This window comes from Agelaius phoeniceus, chromosome 4 (assembly GCF_051311805.1).
Source record: "Agelaius phoeniceus isolate bAgePho1 chromosome 4, bAgePho1.hap1, whole genome shotgun sequence".
In the NCBI taxonomy this organism is placed as follows: Eukaryota; Metazoa; Chordata; class Aves; order Passeriformes; family Icteridae; genus Agelaius; species Agelaius phoeniceus.
The window spans coordinates 11,835,597-11,855,269 of NC_135268.1; the positions used below are offsets into that span (position 1 = coordinate 11,835,597).

Here is a 19,673-nt window from a genome sequence, read left to right on the forward strand (position 1 = left end):
AGGGAGGGCCTCATCCCAGGAGAAAACAGAGCTGTTACCTTGGAAGGTGTGGGGAGGGCAAGGAGTTCCTTAGAGCTTTTTAAGATGCAGTGTTTGAGTCCATAGGAGAGGACATTCGGAATCAGAATAACTTCATTATACAAGATACCAGATCCTTTATTTCTTCTCCCGTTGTTTCTCTTGTCCTGTGGTCTGACCAATCTGTTTATCTCAATATCTGTGTGTGGTGATGAAATGTGGACAAACATGGATTACTTACTTGCCTTCTGATACTGTTGAAGTGAAATACTGTTGACTTGATAGCTTGTCTGCTATATGGAATGGAGGTCTGTCTTCTGTTTGAAAGCTTTGTGGTGTAAATGAGCATGTGAGCTGTCCTCTCTTTTGACTATGAGTTTGACTTTAGGATCAGAATTGGGAAACAGACAGAAATAAGTCATCTGACAACAGTTAGGAACCAGGAGTAAGCTCCTTATGGGAATTGTAGCTGCTGTACTTCTGCTGTAGTCACTTGTGGATGCAGGAGGAACGCAGCCAAGCTGACTAGGCTGGTTGCTGAAGGTCTGTGCTGGCTGAGAAATGCTTTCTGGCACATTCAGTGTAAAAATTTAGAGCATTTATTGTTGAAGACTGGAAAAGTCCGTGGTTTGTCTCTTCTTAACCTTAAAAATGCAGCATGTTTTGTCAGGGAAAACTCACCATGCAGAGGCTTCCTTTTGGGAAATTGAGTTTGGATGGCCATAGATGATCCTGATTGAGGGGTAGGAGGGTGGTCTTGCCTGTGACTGGCATGATGACCTGTAAATGCCTGTCCTCTTTTTCCTCTGGATCTGCATGGTTGCTAAGTTCAGCAGCTTGCTTGGCATGGGCTCTGGAGGAGCTGCTTTGATCCGAGGGCTGGCTGCACTGCAAGGAAGGATCATGTGCTCAGATGGGAGAGAGCTGCTCCTGCATGGACACACTTCAGCTGTGCTGTTAGGAAATGTGGATGAAGGCAAGGCCCCACAGCTCAGTCTGCCCAGAACTTTGTTGCTGCTGGCTTTGTCCACTTAGGAGCTGGGATGTGGTGTTTCCATTGTTCAGCTGTGCTGAGCTACAATCCTTAGAAAAACAACTTGTTTCAGCTGGAAATGGATGGGTGTGCACAGTTCTGAGCTGAAACTTGGACACAGTGCACGAGGCCGGGCAAATGGAATGGGGGAAATATTCCAGAAAAAGTATTTGTGAGAAGTTGTTCCACCTTGAGTTGTGCAAAGCTGAACTCCCTTTTCAAAAGATGAGTGAAGGGTTGAGGTCTGTTGCAGCAGTCTGAGTGTGACATAGAAATGGCTGCTTATTGAGCTGTGAGAAGAGGGCTCAAGATACTTCTCCTTGAAGACTCTGCTGGCAAGTAACGTGTGGAAAAGCCCCCTCAAGTTAATAATTGATAAAGATAATAAATTATCTTTGGGATTTCAACCTTGACTCTTGTAGAGATAAGATTGAAACAATGCATTTGTGTTTTTAAGAGCTGAGGGTTTTGGGGTTTCTTTTAGGTCTTCACCTTTTCCTTAGGTGTCATTTTAAAGGAAGATGCTTCAAGGATCCAAGCCAGTCCCTGTGGATCTGTCAGTGTAGGTGCTTTATGGCATGCTTAGGAGTGTCTTGTATTGAGAATTAGCCAAATCTATCCTTGGACAGTCAAGGCAAAAGGTGAGTCCGGTGGACAAGGAACGTGATTAACTGTTAGAGAAGGATTTTCTCTTTCTTGGGAGCTCACCTTCCTTAAACAAGGCTTAAGAGAATAATTAGTCCCTTGAAAGTAGGGCAGCGACGAATAGGACGTAACAGTGCACAGCAGGACTCCAGTCCTTTCTCAGCAGTGCACAGGTTGTCTGCAGATGCTGGTGCTGCTGCCAGTGAGCTGTGTTTCAGGTAGAGGGCTAGAATCTTCTCTTCAGAGCAGAGTCATGCTTCGTGTGCTTCCCAGGTTTTAATTACTGAATTGACCAAGTTGAAACAACTTCATGTAGCACCTACTGCAGAACTACATTGTCCTGTACTGCTTGTGTTCTTTGTCTTCCTCAGTTCTTGCTGCTGAATCAGACAGAGCTGGCTGTGTCATGTTTAAGGATCTTTCTGAGTCTGGTGATGATCCTCAGGATTTGCTTATACAAGGAAGTTTAGAGTCCTTGAGCTGTCCTTCAGGAAAACTCCAGAATGCTATTTCTGTAGCTCTTGTTACCGAGCCTGTGGCACAGTCTGGGGGGTCAGAGGGAACGTAACCCCTCTAAGCTTTTCAGGGCTGTGGTGAGGCAGCTCTGGTTTGAGTGGCCCTGTAAGTAATTTGTTAAGTAGCTTAGGTGGTGCTTACCTCAGGTACTTGAGGGAGAGTCTTAGGGGCTGCAGTTCTTCAGGTGTGACATTTGGGGATTTTGGCAATGAGGGTGATTCTGGGAAGCTCAATGGTACCATCTCCTTCTTCATAGTTATGTGATTCCTTTACTTGGTCTCTGCTAAATAGATGTAACAGTGAGGAAGACTTGACAGGTGACTTGCTCAGGGATGCCTGCATAGGCTCAAGCTGTCCCTTTAGTAGCCCTCAGCTGTTGGGTCTTTTGCAGGGATTGGTTTCCATTTTGGTTCTGCAATGGCACGGAAAGAACCTTTATTACAGGTGCTGCTGTTTGTCTGTGGCTCTGATGCAGACCACCACATCCCCAGTGATACACAGGAGTTATGCATACACTGTCAAAGCTTTGCTTCTGAGGTCAGTTCTTTGAAAGCTGCTCCAAAAGAAGGGGTTTCTGTCAGAAGTTCTGGTTGAGGGAGGGTTGGGAGGAGGGTGAAGGTGCGAACTTGTGTTGAGGGCTTGGATTGAAAATGTGGCAGCTTTATATTGTTGATGTAACAGTGTTGTCTGAAGCTCAGCTTTCAGAGGCATGAGTGTGTGTTTCAGTGGCTTTTTTTATAGAGATGTTTATAGCTTGTTATTCATGTCAGAGATTAAAATGTGTGTTTTTCCCCCCACATAAATGTGAAATTTGGGCAGGGAAGTTAAAATGATAGTGAGATGAGGTGTTGCTATTTTTACACTGGCATGAATTTTTTCTCGCATGAACGGTTGCAGCTGAATACCAGTTAATGCATGAATTTGCTTCATGTGGAAGTATGCCAAGTGCTTGGAATGAGGGTTTGAAATGGGAAAAGAATATTATTCCTTGCAGTTTCACAACCTTCTCATAGCTCCAGCTTTCAGTATGCCTGTCCCTGTGTTTTTATTGCTGTGTATGCTGCTGGGAATGCAGCGTGCGGAGGAGAGGAGGGAATTTTCCTGTGAATACCTCAGCACCTGTCTCGTCATCAGAAGCACACTGCAGTCCTAATGCAGGTGTCCCTGCAGCAGAGACTCGGCTGGTGCCAGTCCTGGGGACTGTGTTATGCCATTTCAGCAGCAGGCTGCTCCTCTCACCTCCCTCTCCTCTCCCCCTTTCCATTTTTGTGGCAGCAGCGAGAGAAATGGAGAGTACAGTCAAAGGAATAAAATGAAAGAAGACACTGTTGAGACGTTCCAGATCTGCCAGCCTTGGGATTTGTGCTGATTGAGGCATTTTGGTTTGGGGAGGGTCAGTGCACATTGAGAAGACAAGGGATGTGATTGTGTATCCCAGATCAGGGGGAGCAGTAGGACTGCTCCCACCGTGCAGGGAAGGGGTGCTGCTGTCAGACGTGTCTGTGCTGGCAGTGCTGCTGTAGTAGCAGGCTAGGGCAAGTGAGAATCGCACAGCTTGCTCCTCTTAGGAAATACAACTGAGGAAAACACACAAAATCTGCAGAGCTGAAATGGAGTGGGCACTTGATCATCTGCTGCACTTGGCTTCCATGTCTGCTTTCCCTTGCAGTGACCAGGAGCTGATCTCTGTCTAATAAAATGGTGTCTTGTGTAAGGAGCCAGAAAACCATCACTTACATTTCAGGGTATGTCATCCAAATGGGATGGTATTGAGGGTTTGACCCATAGAAATGAGAGGCACTGCCAGAGCCTTGGCTTCAGTAAAGCCTTGGATGGAATTTTTTCTATAATGCGTTATTAATGTTGTGAAGATCTGCAAAGGGCCTTGAAACCTGTGTTACTAAGTGGTGGTTTTACCTGAAAACATGTAGGTGAAAAGGCAGAACCTACAGTTTGCCTCAGTAGCTAGTTTGTGAAAGTCAAAATCCATTCTCACTGTTGTGTTTGAAGACATGTGTAAGTTAATTTCTCTGTCTCGATGTTTCAAATCCAAGTATTTTTTCCAGTAAGCTGTCCTTACACTGTGATGGGCTTAGGTATTTTGAAAATATCAGAGGTGGTATTCTGAAGGCTAAAAGGTAGCAGGGTGTGGGAGAGCAAACATGAAGTTCTTGCTGTAGTATGGGATGTTGTATCTTGCAATTTGCAGAGGTTTTGGGTTGCCAATTTAAATAGTGTGTTTTGGATCCAAAGTGAAAACTTGGTGCTCAAAATACTTGGCCCAGTTTGTCACATTTCAAATGATCCTTGCTTTGTTTTTATTCACTCCTGCCTCATGAATCCCTTGATGTGCATCAAATGGTTAGATATAAGGCATGAAAAAGCCCTAGCAGTGTCTTGCAAAGTGAACTTAGCCTGTTATTAGTCAGAGCTGGACTTTGTTCTTGCTCTGGGAATGGGGGTTTATTTCCTCTGTGTGTTCCCCTTGCAAGGTAATAGTATAAACATTGCTATTTCTGTGTGAAACAGACTTCAAGTGTAATCCTGAAGTGAACAGTGGAAAATACGCTGTCAAGAAATGCTCGGTAATGTACGAAGTGTAGATAGATAGATAGATAAATTGTTTTTCAGTGCAGTGTCTTGGAGGTGTGAGAGCTGAAATGGTTCTGGAGGGAAAGCCGAGATTATCTTGGATGGGAGTTGCTGGAGCAGTAGGAAAAGTAGTGTGGGTGTAGGTCAGGCATGAGGAGTTCCTCCTGGAAATCAGGATTAAAACTGCTCACTGGAAGGGAGTCATTTTTAGCTGAGTAAGGAAAGAATCTGAAACTTCCTTGCTCTTCAAGCAGAGAAGTGGGGCTGAAGTCTGCAGAGTAGGACTAAGTATGACCTGGTCATAGTTGTGGTTTTGCTCTGAAGGTGGCTTTGCAACACCAAACAGAGTTGACAATTCTTGCTAAATTTATTGTTGTTTTTAAAAACCTTCTGCTACTTTCCAGAAGTTTTGGAGCTTGGAAAAATCAACTGTTCAAGTGCTTGCTAACTGGCAGTAAGTGCCTCACAAAGAACTGATCCTAAAGGAGTGTCAGGTGAGGTTTGTCTTAGGGGGTACAGTTTGCTGCCTGGTAATGGCCACTGGCTGTTTCTTGTCCTTAAAGTTCTTCTGAAGGGCTTTGCTCTGGTCCTCTTAGGATTTGTTTGGTCCCCTCTGGGTGTCAAACACCAAAGGCCCAAATGCCAAGGTAAAAATTTAGCAAGTTCTAAATTTTATTCCTTGCCTAATAGAAGATAAAAGTCCTCATTCAGAAAAGCTGAGACATGAAGTATGTGGAAAATAGGGGCCAGCCCCAAAAATAAGCAAAATAATTTTTTCCTGAGAGGTGGAATTTTTTTGTCTGAGCTGGTGTGGTTTATCCAAATGCAGTTTCAGGTGCTGCTGTTTTATATTGCGGTACTTAAAAACATTGAAGCTTAAAAAGTAAATCCTGTTAGGTTAATGAGCCTGACTGGCTGTTTCCCAGCCATGCAGAGCTGCTGTGTGCAGCCTGGCTGACAGACCTTCACTGCAGTGCTCTGCTGCCTTGGTGCTGCCTCAGGAGCTCCACACTGATGCTCTGACCCTGTCAACAGACCCTGCTGTCTCACAGATGGCTAAAGGCAGCTTCCAGAGAGATGGCACTGGGTGTTTGTCCCAAGGTGCCACTCAGGTTCTCTGAGCAAGGCTTTGGGCTGGCTAGTGACACTGAGTGCCCAGTTGTGCCATTTGGGACACTTGTTGCTGCTCTGCCTCCACGTGGCACGTAACAGAGGTGCTTTTAGCTTTTGTAGTTTAGACAGAGTTTTGTAGTTTACACGGGATTTACCCGGCTTGCTCCAAGTCAGTGCTGGAAGGCAGGAGCACATCAGCACTGGGTGCATGCAGGATGGCCTGAAGGAGAAGGAGCAGGGAATGGGATCAGCAAAATGGGCTCTTGGAATCAGACAGGGAACCTGAGATGGGAAGGAGAACGTTGCTTTTTTTACAGCCTTTTCTCAATGCTTCGGGGTTGTCCTTAGAGCAAAGATGTCATTTTGGAAAACTGTAACTCAGTGATAACCAAATGCTAGAGATGCTCTGTAAATGAGCAGAGCCATGTACTGATTCGGTGGATGAAAAATTGAGCTTGTGGCATTTGCAGTGAGGCTGGTGGGTGCTGAAAACCAACTGTTTTCTGCCTCGTTCCTAAAGTGATTGTTTGAGAGGTGGTTTTATTCTGGTAGAGCTCAGTTCATTTTAAAGCTCTCAGGTAATGCAACTTGGTGGCAGGTCCTTCGGCTGGGAGTAAGGCTGGAGTTGCTGTTGTTTAAACATGCAGTGTTAATTCAGGTACTGTATACTCATTTTGGGACTTTACCTAGCTTGGTACCTTAGCTGATGGTGTGGTTCTAGAGGAGCTGCTTGGTGTTGGGTACTGCATTTCTTCCTCCTAGGAGGAGATTGTGTGAAGAGACAGTTGTTTGTAGGTGGGATGTACTTTCCCCTCTCCCCCCCTCCCTGGCCTGGTATAAAATTAGTAAGATGCTAATCCTTGTTTAGCCTTAAAAGCAGCAAATTTGAAATCAGTAGATAAACCAAACCTTTTCTTCAAGTCCTTAATGCTAGAGAGTTGTTGTTTGTTTGGAGTTTTTATGTGTGTGTAATTACTTGGGGTTTTGTTGTGTCTTCTTACTGTGAGGGACACTCTGAGAGGAAGTTGATTGTTTGACCTTTTAGTTTACATCTGTGTGAAATGTTGTGGAGGCTTGGGTCCACAGTGGGATCTGTGCTGATGGCAGTTCTGTGTGTGGGTGGCTTGATGGAGAGAGATGGATGAAGTCAGAGTTAGGATCAAGAGCTGAATTCTGTCTCTGTTTGGTTCAGCACTATGTGGTGGCAGAGGCACACCAGCTAGGGCAACTCGGGTGTGCTTTGTCTGCCTGTCCTAACCTGGTCTATGTTCAAATGCCTGTTCAGAATTTGGTGTTTGTCAGTCAGAACAAACTTACTGGCATCTTACAGGGCTGTCATCAGGGTGTGCAGACATGAGTCCTGTTTGAGAGCAGCCAGAACCTGGGAGTTTTTTTCTCCTGGCACCTTTTTGATAGTAGAAGTATCAAATATACTAAAAATTGTTTTGAACAAAGTAAGGCTAGGCCAGGACAGAACATGAGATTCTTACTGCAGGATGAGAGGGTAGGAGAAATCTTGTAAAAGGGCTGATGCTGGGGCCCTGAACAATTGGGTTATGTCAGAGTATTGTTGGATTGGAGCAATGGTGATGGAGCATGCAGATGAAATATTCTGATATGTAAGGTGGAGCATTTGTATGCTATTCTACACTTTTTTTAGTCAAGGGAAATAAAATACGTCTGAAGCCCTTTAAAGGAAATGTCTGTTTACTTGACCTGGTACATGGAAATGCTTTATCTTCATTTGCAGCTTCTGTGGAGAAGGCAGGGTTTTCTGAGAAGCAGAAGTAGAGTTTTCCCTTCTACCAAAATAGGGTTTTGTTCCCTGCTTTGGTACACCATGTCTTTATCACTGTCCCTGTATGGTACTTGGTGTTGTGTAGAAAAACTAAAAAGACAAGACTGTAATGAAACCCTGTAGGTAAATAACAGTTTTGAAACTGCAGAGGAGATGAGAAGTTCTGAAGCTGCAGGCGGAAGGTGGATCTCTTCGACCTTGCAATAGAAAAGATTTTTACTCTGTATTTAATATTAAAAATAGTGTCAAGTGTTTTTCCAGTTAGTTAATTTCTTGTTCTGTTCTGAAATGTTTTCAGTGACAGCACATAGTATAATCATTCCCCAAACTTTATTGTGAGGATGTTTTCTGCTAGTCCCTCATGGGGGTCTCGGTGCTGTGTTTGTGGGTGGATTTCTGCTTCTCCCTGTTCTCCTTGGGTTGTTTATTTAATCACACCATGCACATATTCTTAGCTGGAAGGAAGATACGAGGATTTTTCCATTTGAAACTTAAACTGCGTGAAAGACCTTATTTTGGGGAAAGATGTGTGGGGGAGACTAGTTTTCCTATTTTGACTTTCTTCTTAGCAAATATTTCATAGTGTTAGGAGGAACCATGACCAGCTGTTCATTATTTCACTTGGAGGGGATTTTTTTCAGTCAGTCTGAGCAGTTGGGATTTTGCATGTGTTGGGTGAGCCAAGAATCCTTGCACAGCTCTGAAGTTTGCCTTTCCAGGGGTGAGAGCTGTCGCTGGGCTCCTGAGCAGCGCAGCGGTTCCTCTGGCTTGCCGCAGCAGGCTGCCTGTCCTCTGCAAGAACACAAATGGCAAGTCCTCAGATGAACCACAGCAGGCCTGAAATACCAGTGTAGGTGCAGAGAGCGGTGCTGGGCAGAGGACCCTGGCAAGACAGGGTTCCTGAGGACTGGAGAGCAAACTTGGAGCTGCCTTCACCAGTTTGCCAAACAAACTGCAGAGAGCAGCCTGTGTGAGTATGGCTGGAGAAAACATTGCTGAGGAGCGATGGGCAGTGCTGCTGGACTGTCCTGCTCTTCGCATCAGAGCCACTTTGGTCTGGAGCTGTAAGTGCTCCCTTTCAGCTTGATGTTCTCAGATTTGGAGGAGGAGAGGAGTGTGGCTGCAAAAGAGCAGAGGGAGCCTTTAGAGGTGCCTTTGAGATGTGTGGTTGGGTATTGCCAAGAGCTGGCCAGAGGCTTTGTTTCTCAATGGTGGTGTTAAAGGGATAAAATGAAGAAAATAGGGAAGTAGTGCTCAGCCTGCCTTCCTTAGCGAACAAGGGATTTGGGGTGAAGCTGAATGTGTCCTGCAAGTGTGGAGTGGGAGACAGAAGGCAAAAGTGGTGTGAGCTCCCCGCTTGTGACAAGAGAATGGATGGGGGAGGCTGGAGGGACCTTCCAGGAGTCCTTAGATGACCTGCTTGCTCTTCTGGTTTGTCTGCCAACATAGATGGGTTCTTGGGGAATTTATCTGCAGGAATCTGAACTTGTGATGCTCATGAGACTGCTTTGAAATTTTGGAAACACAAATGAAGCTTAAGAATAAAATAATTTTCTGTTTCAACGAGGTATATTCCATGTGGAAACAGATGCAGACAGTGGCTGCTTTTATCCAGAGATGACTGCAGTTTTTAATTATTGTAGGGGTGGCACATGTGGTTTCTCTGAGGGGCAGAGTGGCATTCAAATTGATTCTGATTTTGTATTGGGATTGGGATTAGGGTTTTGAAACTAGGAATTTGGAAGCTGTTGAGCTTTGTAATTGTTTGGGTGACTAGTTCACAGGCTATGGAGTGAGCTCACGGAACTCTCAGAGAACTGTCTTCTCTGCACTACTTGTCCTCTAGCAGACAGGATAACACAAATGAGTATTAGGGCTTTCTTCTCTAAAGCACTCATCTCCTTCCAAATTTCTACTTATTTCACAGCAAAAACAGATGGACAGCACAGAAAAGTAGGGTCTTCAGAAGAATTCAGACAGCTCAGCATCTGTTTTCTAAAAAAGGCAGATAAACAGTTGCATATTCTATAGATCAAGTTCGAGAAAATGTTTTCTTGAGAAAGATGCTGTGACATAATTTTATAGTGGCATTGATAATTATGTGGAAGGTGTTGCTTGTCCATGTGGTTCTTTTCTTCGGATGTTGGATTAGGAGACATCAGACCTGAAGTGAGATACCTGAAGCCACCAAAGTATTTAAAAATAAAATGCTTAAATAATAACTTCAGCTGTAGGTTTTTTCTGGTTTCAGTCTGTTTTGGTCAGTTATATCATTCTTAAACCAGGTCTATTACTTTTCAGGTGGAATCATTTATCTTGGACCAGGATGATCTTGAAAACCCTATGTTGGAAACAGCTTCTAAATTGCTGCTGTCAAGTACTGCTGATGGTGCTGACCTGAGAACAGTAGATCCTGAAACCCAGGCGAGATTAGAAGCTTTGCTTGAAGCTGCGGGTAAGTCCTCGTGTCCCGTACAGGTTTAACCCCAAAGCCCTTACAGGAGTCCCTACTGGAATCGCTTGCGTAAGGCTAATCCATGGGAGCAGGATACAGCTGTGAAATGACTGGCAGGGTGGGGTTTGGCAAGGGTGTCACAGAAGAGAAACAAGTTCATTTTTGAGTACTCCAACGTCTGGGAAATCAGAATTTCACGTGAAGATGTTTCCAGTCAGACTTCTCCAATGTTGGCATTTTAAAAGCCTGAGTCAAAATTGACACCTGACTTTGGCGTGTGCCATTTATGTCAAACCCTGAATGGCTCAACAGGTTTTATTTTGTTGTAGTTGCTGTATGAAAAGCTTTCCTAGTTGCTTATATTACGTAGTTTCAGTAGCTGAAAACTGATTCCTTCTGTGGATTGGAGGGTTTCAGTCACGTGCAGCTTTGAATGAGTGTTGTGAACAGTTAAAGCCATTGTTTTGGAAGCTGTAGTTGATGGTGCTTGGAACGTTCCTGCCCACAGCTCTCAGAGGCTCACTTTGACCTTGTGTGTTCTCTCCTTGCTGGCACGCGTCCCCCTGGGCTGCGGATGGGCATGGCAGGCATAGGGAAGCTGTCGACGGCGGATGGGAAGGCGTTTGCGGACCCCGAGGTGCTGCGCAGGCTGACCTCGTCCGTCAGCTGCGCCTTGGATGAAGCGGCCGCCGCGCTGACCCGGATGAGAGCCGAGAGCACGGCCAGTGCAGGACAGACAGACAAGTAAGGCAGCCTTGGGCCTGGAGCCTCTCAGCCCTTTGCTTCTGCTAGAAGCAGTTTTTCTTGTTCTAGCACTTGCACTGAGGGCATGATGAAACTCTTACTCAAGTGGAGTTGGTGCCAAGTTATCACCTTTGCTTCTCCTGCTTAAATATTTGTGGACTGGCACGTCTTGCAGTAGGGAGTGAAGCAATTCATGCTGCTCAGAATTATGGAATGAAACTCCAAGGAGTTTATCGTGACCAGCTGTAGAAACATTTCTAAGCTCTTCAATGGTATAGGCCTTAGAACTGTTCCAGACAGTTGTAAATCCCCACATGGGTCATTCAGTGATCGCAGGAAACAAGATTTCAGATTAAAAAAATCTTTTAGGGAATTTCAGAGTGCCTTTTTAATTGAGGAAGGGAAACGGCTGCTAGGGATTGGAGCTCCACAGTAGTCAGTGTCGCCTCAGCCAGGGAGTTGCTGCTCTTGTACTGGACTTGGTGGCTTCACATGTGCGTTTTTTTCTACTGGGGTATTCAGGAGGGAAAGAAGAAGGATGTTTCCTTCCAGGCTGCCATAAGGCTTCAGTGCAGTGGAAGCAGTGTTAGTAGGGACAACCAAGGGTGCTGTGCTAGTCAGAAGTTTGTTCCTTCTATACGGAATAACTCTAAAGAAAGATTTCTTGCTGTAGGAACAGCTTGAAGAGCAGTATAATTTTGGGTTATGTCTGCTTCTGTTCTGTCTGCATCCCCTCTTCTCCTCTGCACCTCTTTCTTGGGAATGGTGGTAGTTGCCAAAGTTGTTATAAAAACAGAGGTTCTTGGAAATTAAAAAAGAAGGTCAACACGTAGTGAAGAGACACATTTCAGAACTGATTCTCCATGTATTAAAATTATGTCTGGTTACAAGACTCCTCTGGTATTTTCAGCACAGGAGAGAAGGGAAGTGGTTAAGTTTCCTACAGAAGAACACTGATGTTGGTGATTTGTTTTAGTTTAATTAATAGTTACAGTGCTGAGCAAATAAAGTTTTCTCAAGATTGACAGGTGATTTCCATGTCCTGGTCCTGGGATATCCTGCATCTATTTCTCTGGTAAACTTCTATTAAAAATTAATAGCAGGAGTAGATATGGACACAGCCTAATTTTCAGCCAAGTTAGCTGGGAAACCTCAAGTGTAAAACTGGCACTTGTTTAATTAGCAGTTGGCACATTTTTAGCTGGTGTTTCCTTTTTTGCTGATGTGTCCTCATGGCACACTGGAGCTGAGGCAGAGTCCCTTCCCACTCTGAATGCTTTCCCCTTGTTAGCCGCAGCCTGGCCGAGGCCTGTTCCGAAGGAGACGTGAATGCTGTGCGGAAGCTGCTCATTGAAGGCCGCAGCGTGAACGAGCACACAGAGGAAGGGGAAAGCCTCCTTTGCTTGGCCTGCTCAGCAGGGTATTATGAGCTTGCACAGGTTGGTTTCCTGGCTGTTTGTACCATGTGTGTGTTGTACATAAAGAGATGTTAAATCAATCTATTAGCATTTTGTGCACCTGGAAGGGGTGTTAAGGTATTGAGAAATGGCAGACGATCTCACACATACACTAAGTGTTGCTGAAGCATTCTGGGTGCCTATTTTGTGCCAGGATTGCTCACCCAGCACTGGGGTGAAGGAGGGGGTTGGTAGTGCAGGGGCAGGGTTTGTCCGTCGGTGTTGTTGATCAGTGTCTCTTGGCAGGTTCTCCTGGCAATGCATGCCAATGTGGAGGACCGGGGAATCAAGGGAGACATCACACCTCTGATGGCTGCTGCCAACGGTGGGCACGTCAAAATTGTCAAGCTGCTGCTAGCTCACGGTGCTGATGTGAACGCACAGTCATCCACAGGTAAAGGGACTCTTGTGAGCCACTGCAGAGCTGGGATTTGCTCTGTGCAGGCAACTTGGTGTGCAAGTTCAGGAGCCATAGCTCTCAGCCCAGCTAGGCAGAATGCTTCCTTATGGTTTTGCCATTTAAATTCTCTTTTTTAAGTGGAACTCTGAAGTATTGTTGGATGCAGATCAAGTATTATGGAGACATAAAAAGATGGATAAGGTCAGTTAGTAACTGGAAGAGGTTTGAGTACCTAGGATTTGTTGTCACATTTTAAGCACAGTTTGGTAAATTTGTGTGTATGTGGAAAAGTTATTTGGTGGCAGATCAGGAAACCCAAGGGGAAAAGTGAGAAGAGGGCCTCCCCTTCCACTCTTCCCGTGGTAATTTTCTAGCGATTTGTGTTGAAGTGACCAGATTGGGAAGTCTTGTAAGTTTTTGTAACCTGGAAGTGGAGAGCTGGTGTGTAGTCAGCAGTACCTGATGAATGGAGAGCTGACCCTGAGTGAGGGGGAGAGGGGGATACCAGAAGACGCCTTATTTATTTTTTAATTTTTTTTTTCAGTGAAGCAGTTTTCTCAGTGGTAATATGGCCTTGACCTGTAACACTTTTCAAGGTGTCTTTCACAGAGGCAGATTCTTTGGCTGTTGTGTGCAGATCCATGTTTTTATATTTTTTCCACCAAAGTTTTTTTCCTCTCCTTGTAAAGACTGGGAACATTTTGGAACCAGCCCCTTGCAGGTGTTTAAGACCTGATTTAGAAGCAGCAGTTAATTCTACTCCGGGTTTTGAGCTTTCATTTTACAGCATTGCATGCTCCTGCTGATTAACAGGAAAATGGATGGGGGTTTGTGACTGGGCTAGAAATGGGAAGAGAGGTGCATCAGTGCAGGCACAAGGAGGTCAGACACTCAGTCTGTCAGCACCAGGCTGCTTGGTGCCACTACTGATTTCCCCCTCCCTGTAGTTGTTCATCTGTAGTGTGAAAAGCCCTGTTCCATCAGGTATCCAGCTAGAAGGGAAGGAATGGAGCACCAGGTGAAGTTCTGGGTGAAGGAAGGCCATCAGGTTGTGTTCCCAACCCCTGTTCTCTCTGGCCCAAGGCAACACAGCCCTGACGTACGCCTGCGCCGGGGGCTACGTGGACGTGGTGAAGGTGCTGCTGGAGTCGGGCGCCAGCATCGAGGAGCACAACGAGAACGGCCACACGCCGCTGATGGAGGCGGGCAGCGCCGGGCACGTGGAGGTGGCCAGGGTGCTGCTGGAGAACGGGGCGGGCATCAACACGCACTCCAACGAGTTCAAGGAGAGCGCCCTGACGCTGGCCTGCTACAAAGGTACTGTGCCGAGTGGGCACAGGGGTCAGGGACAGCGAGGAGTCCGAGGAGTCCTTCAGCCTTGCTGCCCATGGCCAGGGGAATTCAAAGGTGTGAGCACACCCTGTGCTGCTCCTGTCCTGGCTGTGATACCACTCAGGGAGCCCTTCAGCCTTGCTGCCCACCACCTGGAGAATTGAAAGGTGTGAGCAGACCCTGTGCTGCTCTTGTCCTGGCTGTGATTCCGCTCAGGGCCAGCGTGGATTCCTTCAGCCTTGCTGCTCACCACCTGGGGAATGGAAAGGGTGTGAGCGCACACTGTGCTGCTCTTGTCCTGGCTGTGATACCACACAGCACGCCTGTGCTATGTGCAAAATCATCTGTGTGCAGAGTCTGAGTATCAAGATCTAAAACTTTGGTCTGAGGTATGATTATTTAGAAGATGCTCTGTTAAACAAATGAAGAGACAAGGAGCTAATGTGTTAGATTACAGAAAAAGTAAGCTAAACTTTCTGTATTACAGCTGTTTTATGCCAGGTACCTCTGCTTAAATACAGCAGATATTTCATTTTAAAGGACTTGCACTGGCAAATCACAGAAGGTTTAGGACCTTGCCTTTTATGTGTCAGTGCTGAGGACAACAGGCCTTTGTTTCCTCCCTTAAAGCATTAAGCAGCAAAATTGCAGCCCCCCAGAAAGGAATGAAGATGTTTAATTAAGAGGCAAAATCTGGTCCTACAGCCCAGCAGCTGCTGTTATAGGTACTTAGGACATGTTTTATTAGGCCCTTGCCATTATGGAGTAGTTGATGTTGGTAACAGAGGTTCTTGTGTGGCACCTGTGTAGAAGTTGGTCTTAGTCTTTCATGTATATTTTTTACCAGCTACACTGATAAGCTGCTGTCCACGTAGATGGCAGAGATACAAACACACCTTTCCAGAGTGGACTCTTTATGTTGTATCACAGACATCCATGACCTTCATTGTATGCTTTAGAACACTATGAGTGTTGAAATGCACTTTCTCAAGCAGTTTCCTTCTGTTAACTATTTTTCCACACAGGCCATCTGGAAATGGTGAGGTTTCTGCTGGAAGCTGGTGCAGACCAGGAGCACAAGACAGATGAGATGCACACTGCTCTCATGGAGGCGTGCATGGTAAGAGATATAAGGCTTGAGCAGTGAGGTCTGTGGGCTCTCTTTTCTTGTTGAAGATGGAGAAAGTGGTTCCTTTGAGTTTCCTTCTGGTACAGAATCTAACTGTGATGTTTTGGTTCTCTTGTCTGCTTCATGTGAAGTTAACTTTATTGTTAAACTGAGAATTATTTTCTTAAATTTTCTTTTTATCCTTCTCTCCAAATAGATTCCTCATGTGTTGGGATTTTCATGGCATTATTAGACTTGTGTAATGTCACACTGTGAACCCGTGGCTGTAGAGGAGGGCAGTAAATCCCTGTTTTGTCTGCCCTTCCCTGAAACAGCTGCAATGGTTCTAAATCAGCCAGTTGTGTCTGCTGAAAGAAGTTAATGGTTTCAGATGGGGGAATGATTAACAGAAACCATTACACTTCTTGAAAGTTGTTCCAAAGAAAGTCACGTAGGTAAACAGAACTCAAGCTGTCCTTTATCTCACCCTGAAATCTTACTAGAGCAGCCACATGAATATCCTTGGCCATGGCCTTGCAGCCACTTCCTGGGAGTTGATGGTAAAATGACCTTGTTTAATGTTGCAGTTGCCTTCTCATCAGGATGTTTTTTGTGGTGAAGCTATGGATCAAGCCTTCCTTTCCTTGTCATTCTCTTCTGCCCTTTTAACTCTTCTAATAGACTAAAAAATTTCCATCAGACCCACAGATGTTGGTGGGTTAAGACCTAATTTTTGTTAAAAATTACTGAGCAGTAGGAAAATATTCTTCTCCCTTATTCCTGCAGGAAGCTGTTCCTAGGGAGGCAGTTCCACGCTGGTGCTCAGAACTGGCAGATAGTTCAGTCTCATACCTTCAGCTCTGCTGACAAGAGAAGGAGCAGCTTTCTCTAGCAGTATTTAAAAACCTTGCAGTGTGAAATGAAGCAGAGCAAGGACTTCCATCTCAGCATGTTCTTTGTGCAGAAACAGTTACTGCTCTTGTGTGGCACAAGAAAACTTCCTTCTCTGGAACAGCTTTGAGCTTGAATGTGTGCTCACAGAATTATCTGTCTGTGGCATAGCCAGTGCAGGTTTAAACTCTTCTGCAGCCTTGTGGATTCAGGAAGACTGGTGCCTGAGAGTTTTTTCAGACAGCAATTAATACTGATTTAATGCACAGGAGGTGTTGGACAGTGGCAGTTGCCTTGTGGGAGCAAAAAGCAGGGTGATCTAGTTGTTATTTCCTCTCGCTGAAGTACTGCTGCCCACAGAGCTTCAGCTTTAAAATGCAGCTGATGCTCTTGTGAAGGTTGCTCAGGTGACTTTTCCTGATCCCTTAGCAGTTGGAAGGCTTTTCCTGGCTGTTCTAGGAGAGCTCAGCAGCCCCACCCCACTGCAGGGTTTATTAAAGCATGGATCCAGTTCCCTTGTGTGGTGGGGCTCCAGCAGTTCTCCTGCAGGCTGCTTGGCCCACATAGGAAGCTTTGAAGCAAGCCTGGGTACTGTGTCGTGCCATCCTCAGCATGGAGCAGGGGTGAGCAGGTAGCTGTCTTGCCAGAGCCTGATGGATGAGGCACCGTCTCTGCATTTCCCTGAGGAGAGATTCTTTATGGAGGCTTGGAGTTTTTCCCTAAAATAGTACTGTCATTTCATGTAAAAGGTGAATATGTCCTAGTTAATGTCCTAGATATTTTTCTGAGAGGAAGCCGTGCTTTGCTCCCTGGATATCAGAATAAGGTATGAAACACTTGAGAAAATGAAGCGGAAAAATGTCAGATGCAGTTTGGTGTTTTGTCTGGAAAAGAGCTTTTTGGAGTTGTGGTTTCCAGCTTGGCAAGGATGGCTGTGGATGAGATTTGCTGCCTCTTAGGAATTAATCTGAAACCAAGGTGTAGTTACCTCATTCAGTGACAACCTTGGGAATGCCTTGTGTTCCTGGTGAGTGGCTGTTTATTTGCTGCAGCCCTCCAGTGTTTTGTTTGTCAGATTTTGGTTCCTTCAAGTTGGAATGGTGGCCATCTCCTCATGGAGAAAACCAGCTTGGAGAGTTCTTGCTGTTGTTGGAGCACAGTGACCCAGCCAGGCACTGCTTCTGTCTGAACAAAGCAGCGTGGAATGGCAATTGGGTGTCTCACTGTCAGGCCTCCAGTGTAAACATGGAGCTGAAAAGCCACTTCAAATAGTTCCTGACTTTATGGAATACTGAAAATGTGACGGAGATCCTATGCTGAAGTATTTTGCAAGGAAGAAAGCAAATTTAAGAGCTGCCTTGTGGTAGAAGGGGTTTGATCACAGTGGAGCATGATCACGGTGTCTGGAAAACCCTGCCAGAATGCTGCCAAGGGAAAGCTGTTGCTCGGGTGGGTGGCTCCTGGGATGTGTAAGGAACCCCTGACAAGTGGTCTCATTTTGGCTTTTCACTTGGAGGGAGAAAGTAAGTCTTGACTCTGCTGTTAAATTGAGCATTGAAATAGTTTTGCAGGGGAGGCAAGCCAGGTCAGTGTGCATAGCTGCTTCTTAAGGAAGGGAGGAAGCAAAATAATCTCACTGTTGTTCTTGTGGAGGAGACAAGCTTCTAAAACAGTCGTGAGCTCCCTCTTGACTTTCTGGGCCTTATTTTGGAGTTCCCCCCTGCCCCAAGGATGTTGATCCCAAACACCTGAACTGGAGTCTGATACAAAGTTGTCCAGCTTGTTGCTTACACCATTGACAGAGAGGTCTGATATGAGGTTCACAGCACATATTTAGTAAAATGTGCTCAGCGTTTCTACAGGAGCTTGTTCAGTAGGAGACCTTATGCTTTATCCAAATACTTAGGGAAAATATTCAGAAAAACTGTTCAGAAAAAATTATATTTTTGGACTCATTTTACTCCCTCATGGCTTTTTGTGTATTTTGAGGGAATTTGAGTCTGTGGCAAAACCATGGAGAAAAGCAGTTTTTCCATTTGGTCAGTCTTCTGATCTTGTTTTTTTTTTTTTTGCCTTTCCAGGATGGTCACGTGGAAGTGGCAAGGTTACTTCTGGACAGCGGAGCTCAGGTGAACATGCCTGCAGACTCCTTCGAGTCCCCGCTGACCCTGGCAGCCTGTGGTGGGCACGTGGAGCTGGCAGCTCTGCTGATTGAACGTGGAGCTAACTTGGAAGAGGTCAATGATGAGGGATACACGCCACTGATGGAGGCAGCTCGGGAAGGCCACGAGGAGATGGTGGCACTGTTACTTGGGCAAGGTAACTGCTGCTCAGCAGGCTGGGGGAGAAGCTCTGAGCTGCTTTGATTTTTGTTTTCTTTGGTTATAAGATGCCTTGTGCATGTGGAGGTGGTTTGTGTGCTGATCCTGCCCTCTGTAACCAGTGTTTTGTGTTGTTTGCAGGAGCAAACATCAACGCTCAGACAGAGGAGACGCAGGAAACTGCATTAACTCTGGCTTGCTGTGGAGGGTTTCTGGAGGTGGCCGATTTTCTCATTAAAGCAGGAGCTGACATAGAACTTGGCTGTTCCACACCTTTGATGGAAGCTGCTCAAGAGGGACATTTGGAGCTGGTCAAATATTTATTAGCTGCAGGTATGGAGTCATTTTGTTAATGCTTTTGTAAATGCTTAATCTAAAGAGAAAAATACTTTGTCCGATAGTCATTACATTTTCTTTAGCAGCTTCTTGAACTTGACTGTGAAGGTCTTTGAAGCCCAAAGTAATTTACTGGTTGGACTCTAATTTAGCTTTTGAAGATTGAGTTGATGTAAACTTGTTTGGAGCTAACTTGCAGTTTGTTTTTATTCCTCTTAGAGTACAGTCAGGTTATCAGTTTAATAGATGCTGGATTGGAAGGGGGAAGCTTAATTTGCTGTTTGATCCTGTAAAGATTGTGGAGGCTTGTATGTTTTCTGTAATGCCCATCATAAAGCTTCCAGTGTTTTGTCCTTTCTGTTTCAGGGGCTAATGTGCACGCAACAACAGCAACAGGTGACACGGCACTGACGTACGCCTGTGAGAATGGCCACACTGATGTAGCAGATGTCTTACTTCAGGCAGGTGCAGATCTGGTAAGTCATTTACCTTCCTTAAAAAGTGTCAGTAGGATATTAAATTATCAGCATCTGATATTCTTCCTGTTTCAGTGTTCATTGATGAAAATTGGCACTTTCTTTAATGTATTTTGGGCTGTTAGATTACCCCAAAGTACAGAGGTCAGTTACAGTCCTCTGGTGATTGATGTCTAAAGCATTTCCAAGCCATTCAAGGTTGCCTGGACAAGAAAATAGGGAATTGGATTCTTTTGATGTGGTACTCAGCTTCAAATTGTTGAGTTGATTCTGGGTTAGTCCTTGTACCTGCAAATCTGTTCTATTCCTTATGCATCAGATAGTTGACAGTCTGTTTGGTGTGCTGTAATGGAATTAAGATGATGGAGGTAAACTGGTTTTTCCTTTTCAGTACACCAATGTGTTATCAAAAAGTGATGTTAAGCATGTCAGAAGATG

The 19,673-nt window shown here is 45.2% G+C and overlaps 1 protein-coding gene across 7 annotated transcripts in view; it reads left to right on the forward strand.

The window, feature by feature from the left end:
* ANKRD17 (ankyrin repeat domain 17) overlaps window positions 1-19,673 on the forward strand; it is a 68,765-nt gene that overhangs the window by 24,139 nt on the left and 24,953 nt on the right. For all 7 annotated transcript variants that reach the window (XM_054633267.2, XM_054633269.2, XM_054633268.2 and 4 more), the window contains exons 2-10: window positions 10,017-10,170; window positions 10,758-10,914; window positions 12,206-12,353; window positions 12,618-12,765; window positions 13,855-14,088; window positions 15,129-15,223; window positions 18,184-18,421; window positions 18,565-18,756; window positions 19,126-19,235. In XM_054633267.2, the coding sequence (XP_054489242.2) occupies window positions 10,017-10,170; window positions 10,758-10,914; window positions 12,206-12,353; window positions 12,618-12,765; window positions 13,855-14,088; window positions 15,129-15,223; window positions 18,184-18,421; window positions 18,565-18,756; window positions 19,126-19,235 (1,476 nt within the window). The remainder of the gene's footprint in view (window positions 1-10,016; window positions 10,171-10,757; window positions 10,915-12,205; window positions 12,354-12,617; window positions 12,766-13,854; window positions 14,089-15,128; window positions 15,224-18,183; window positions 18,422-18,564; window positions 18,757-19,125; window positions 19,236-19,673) is intronic.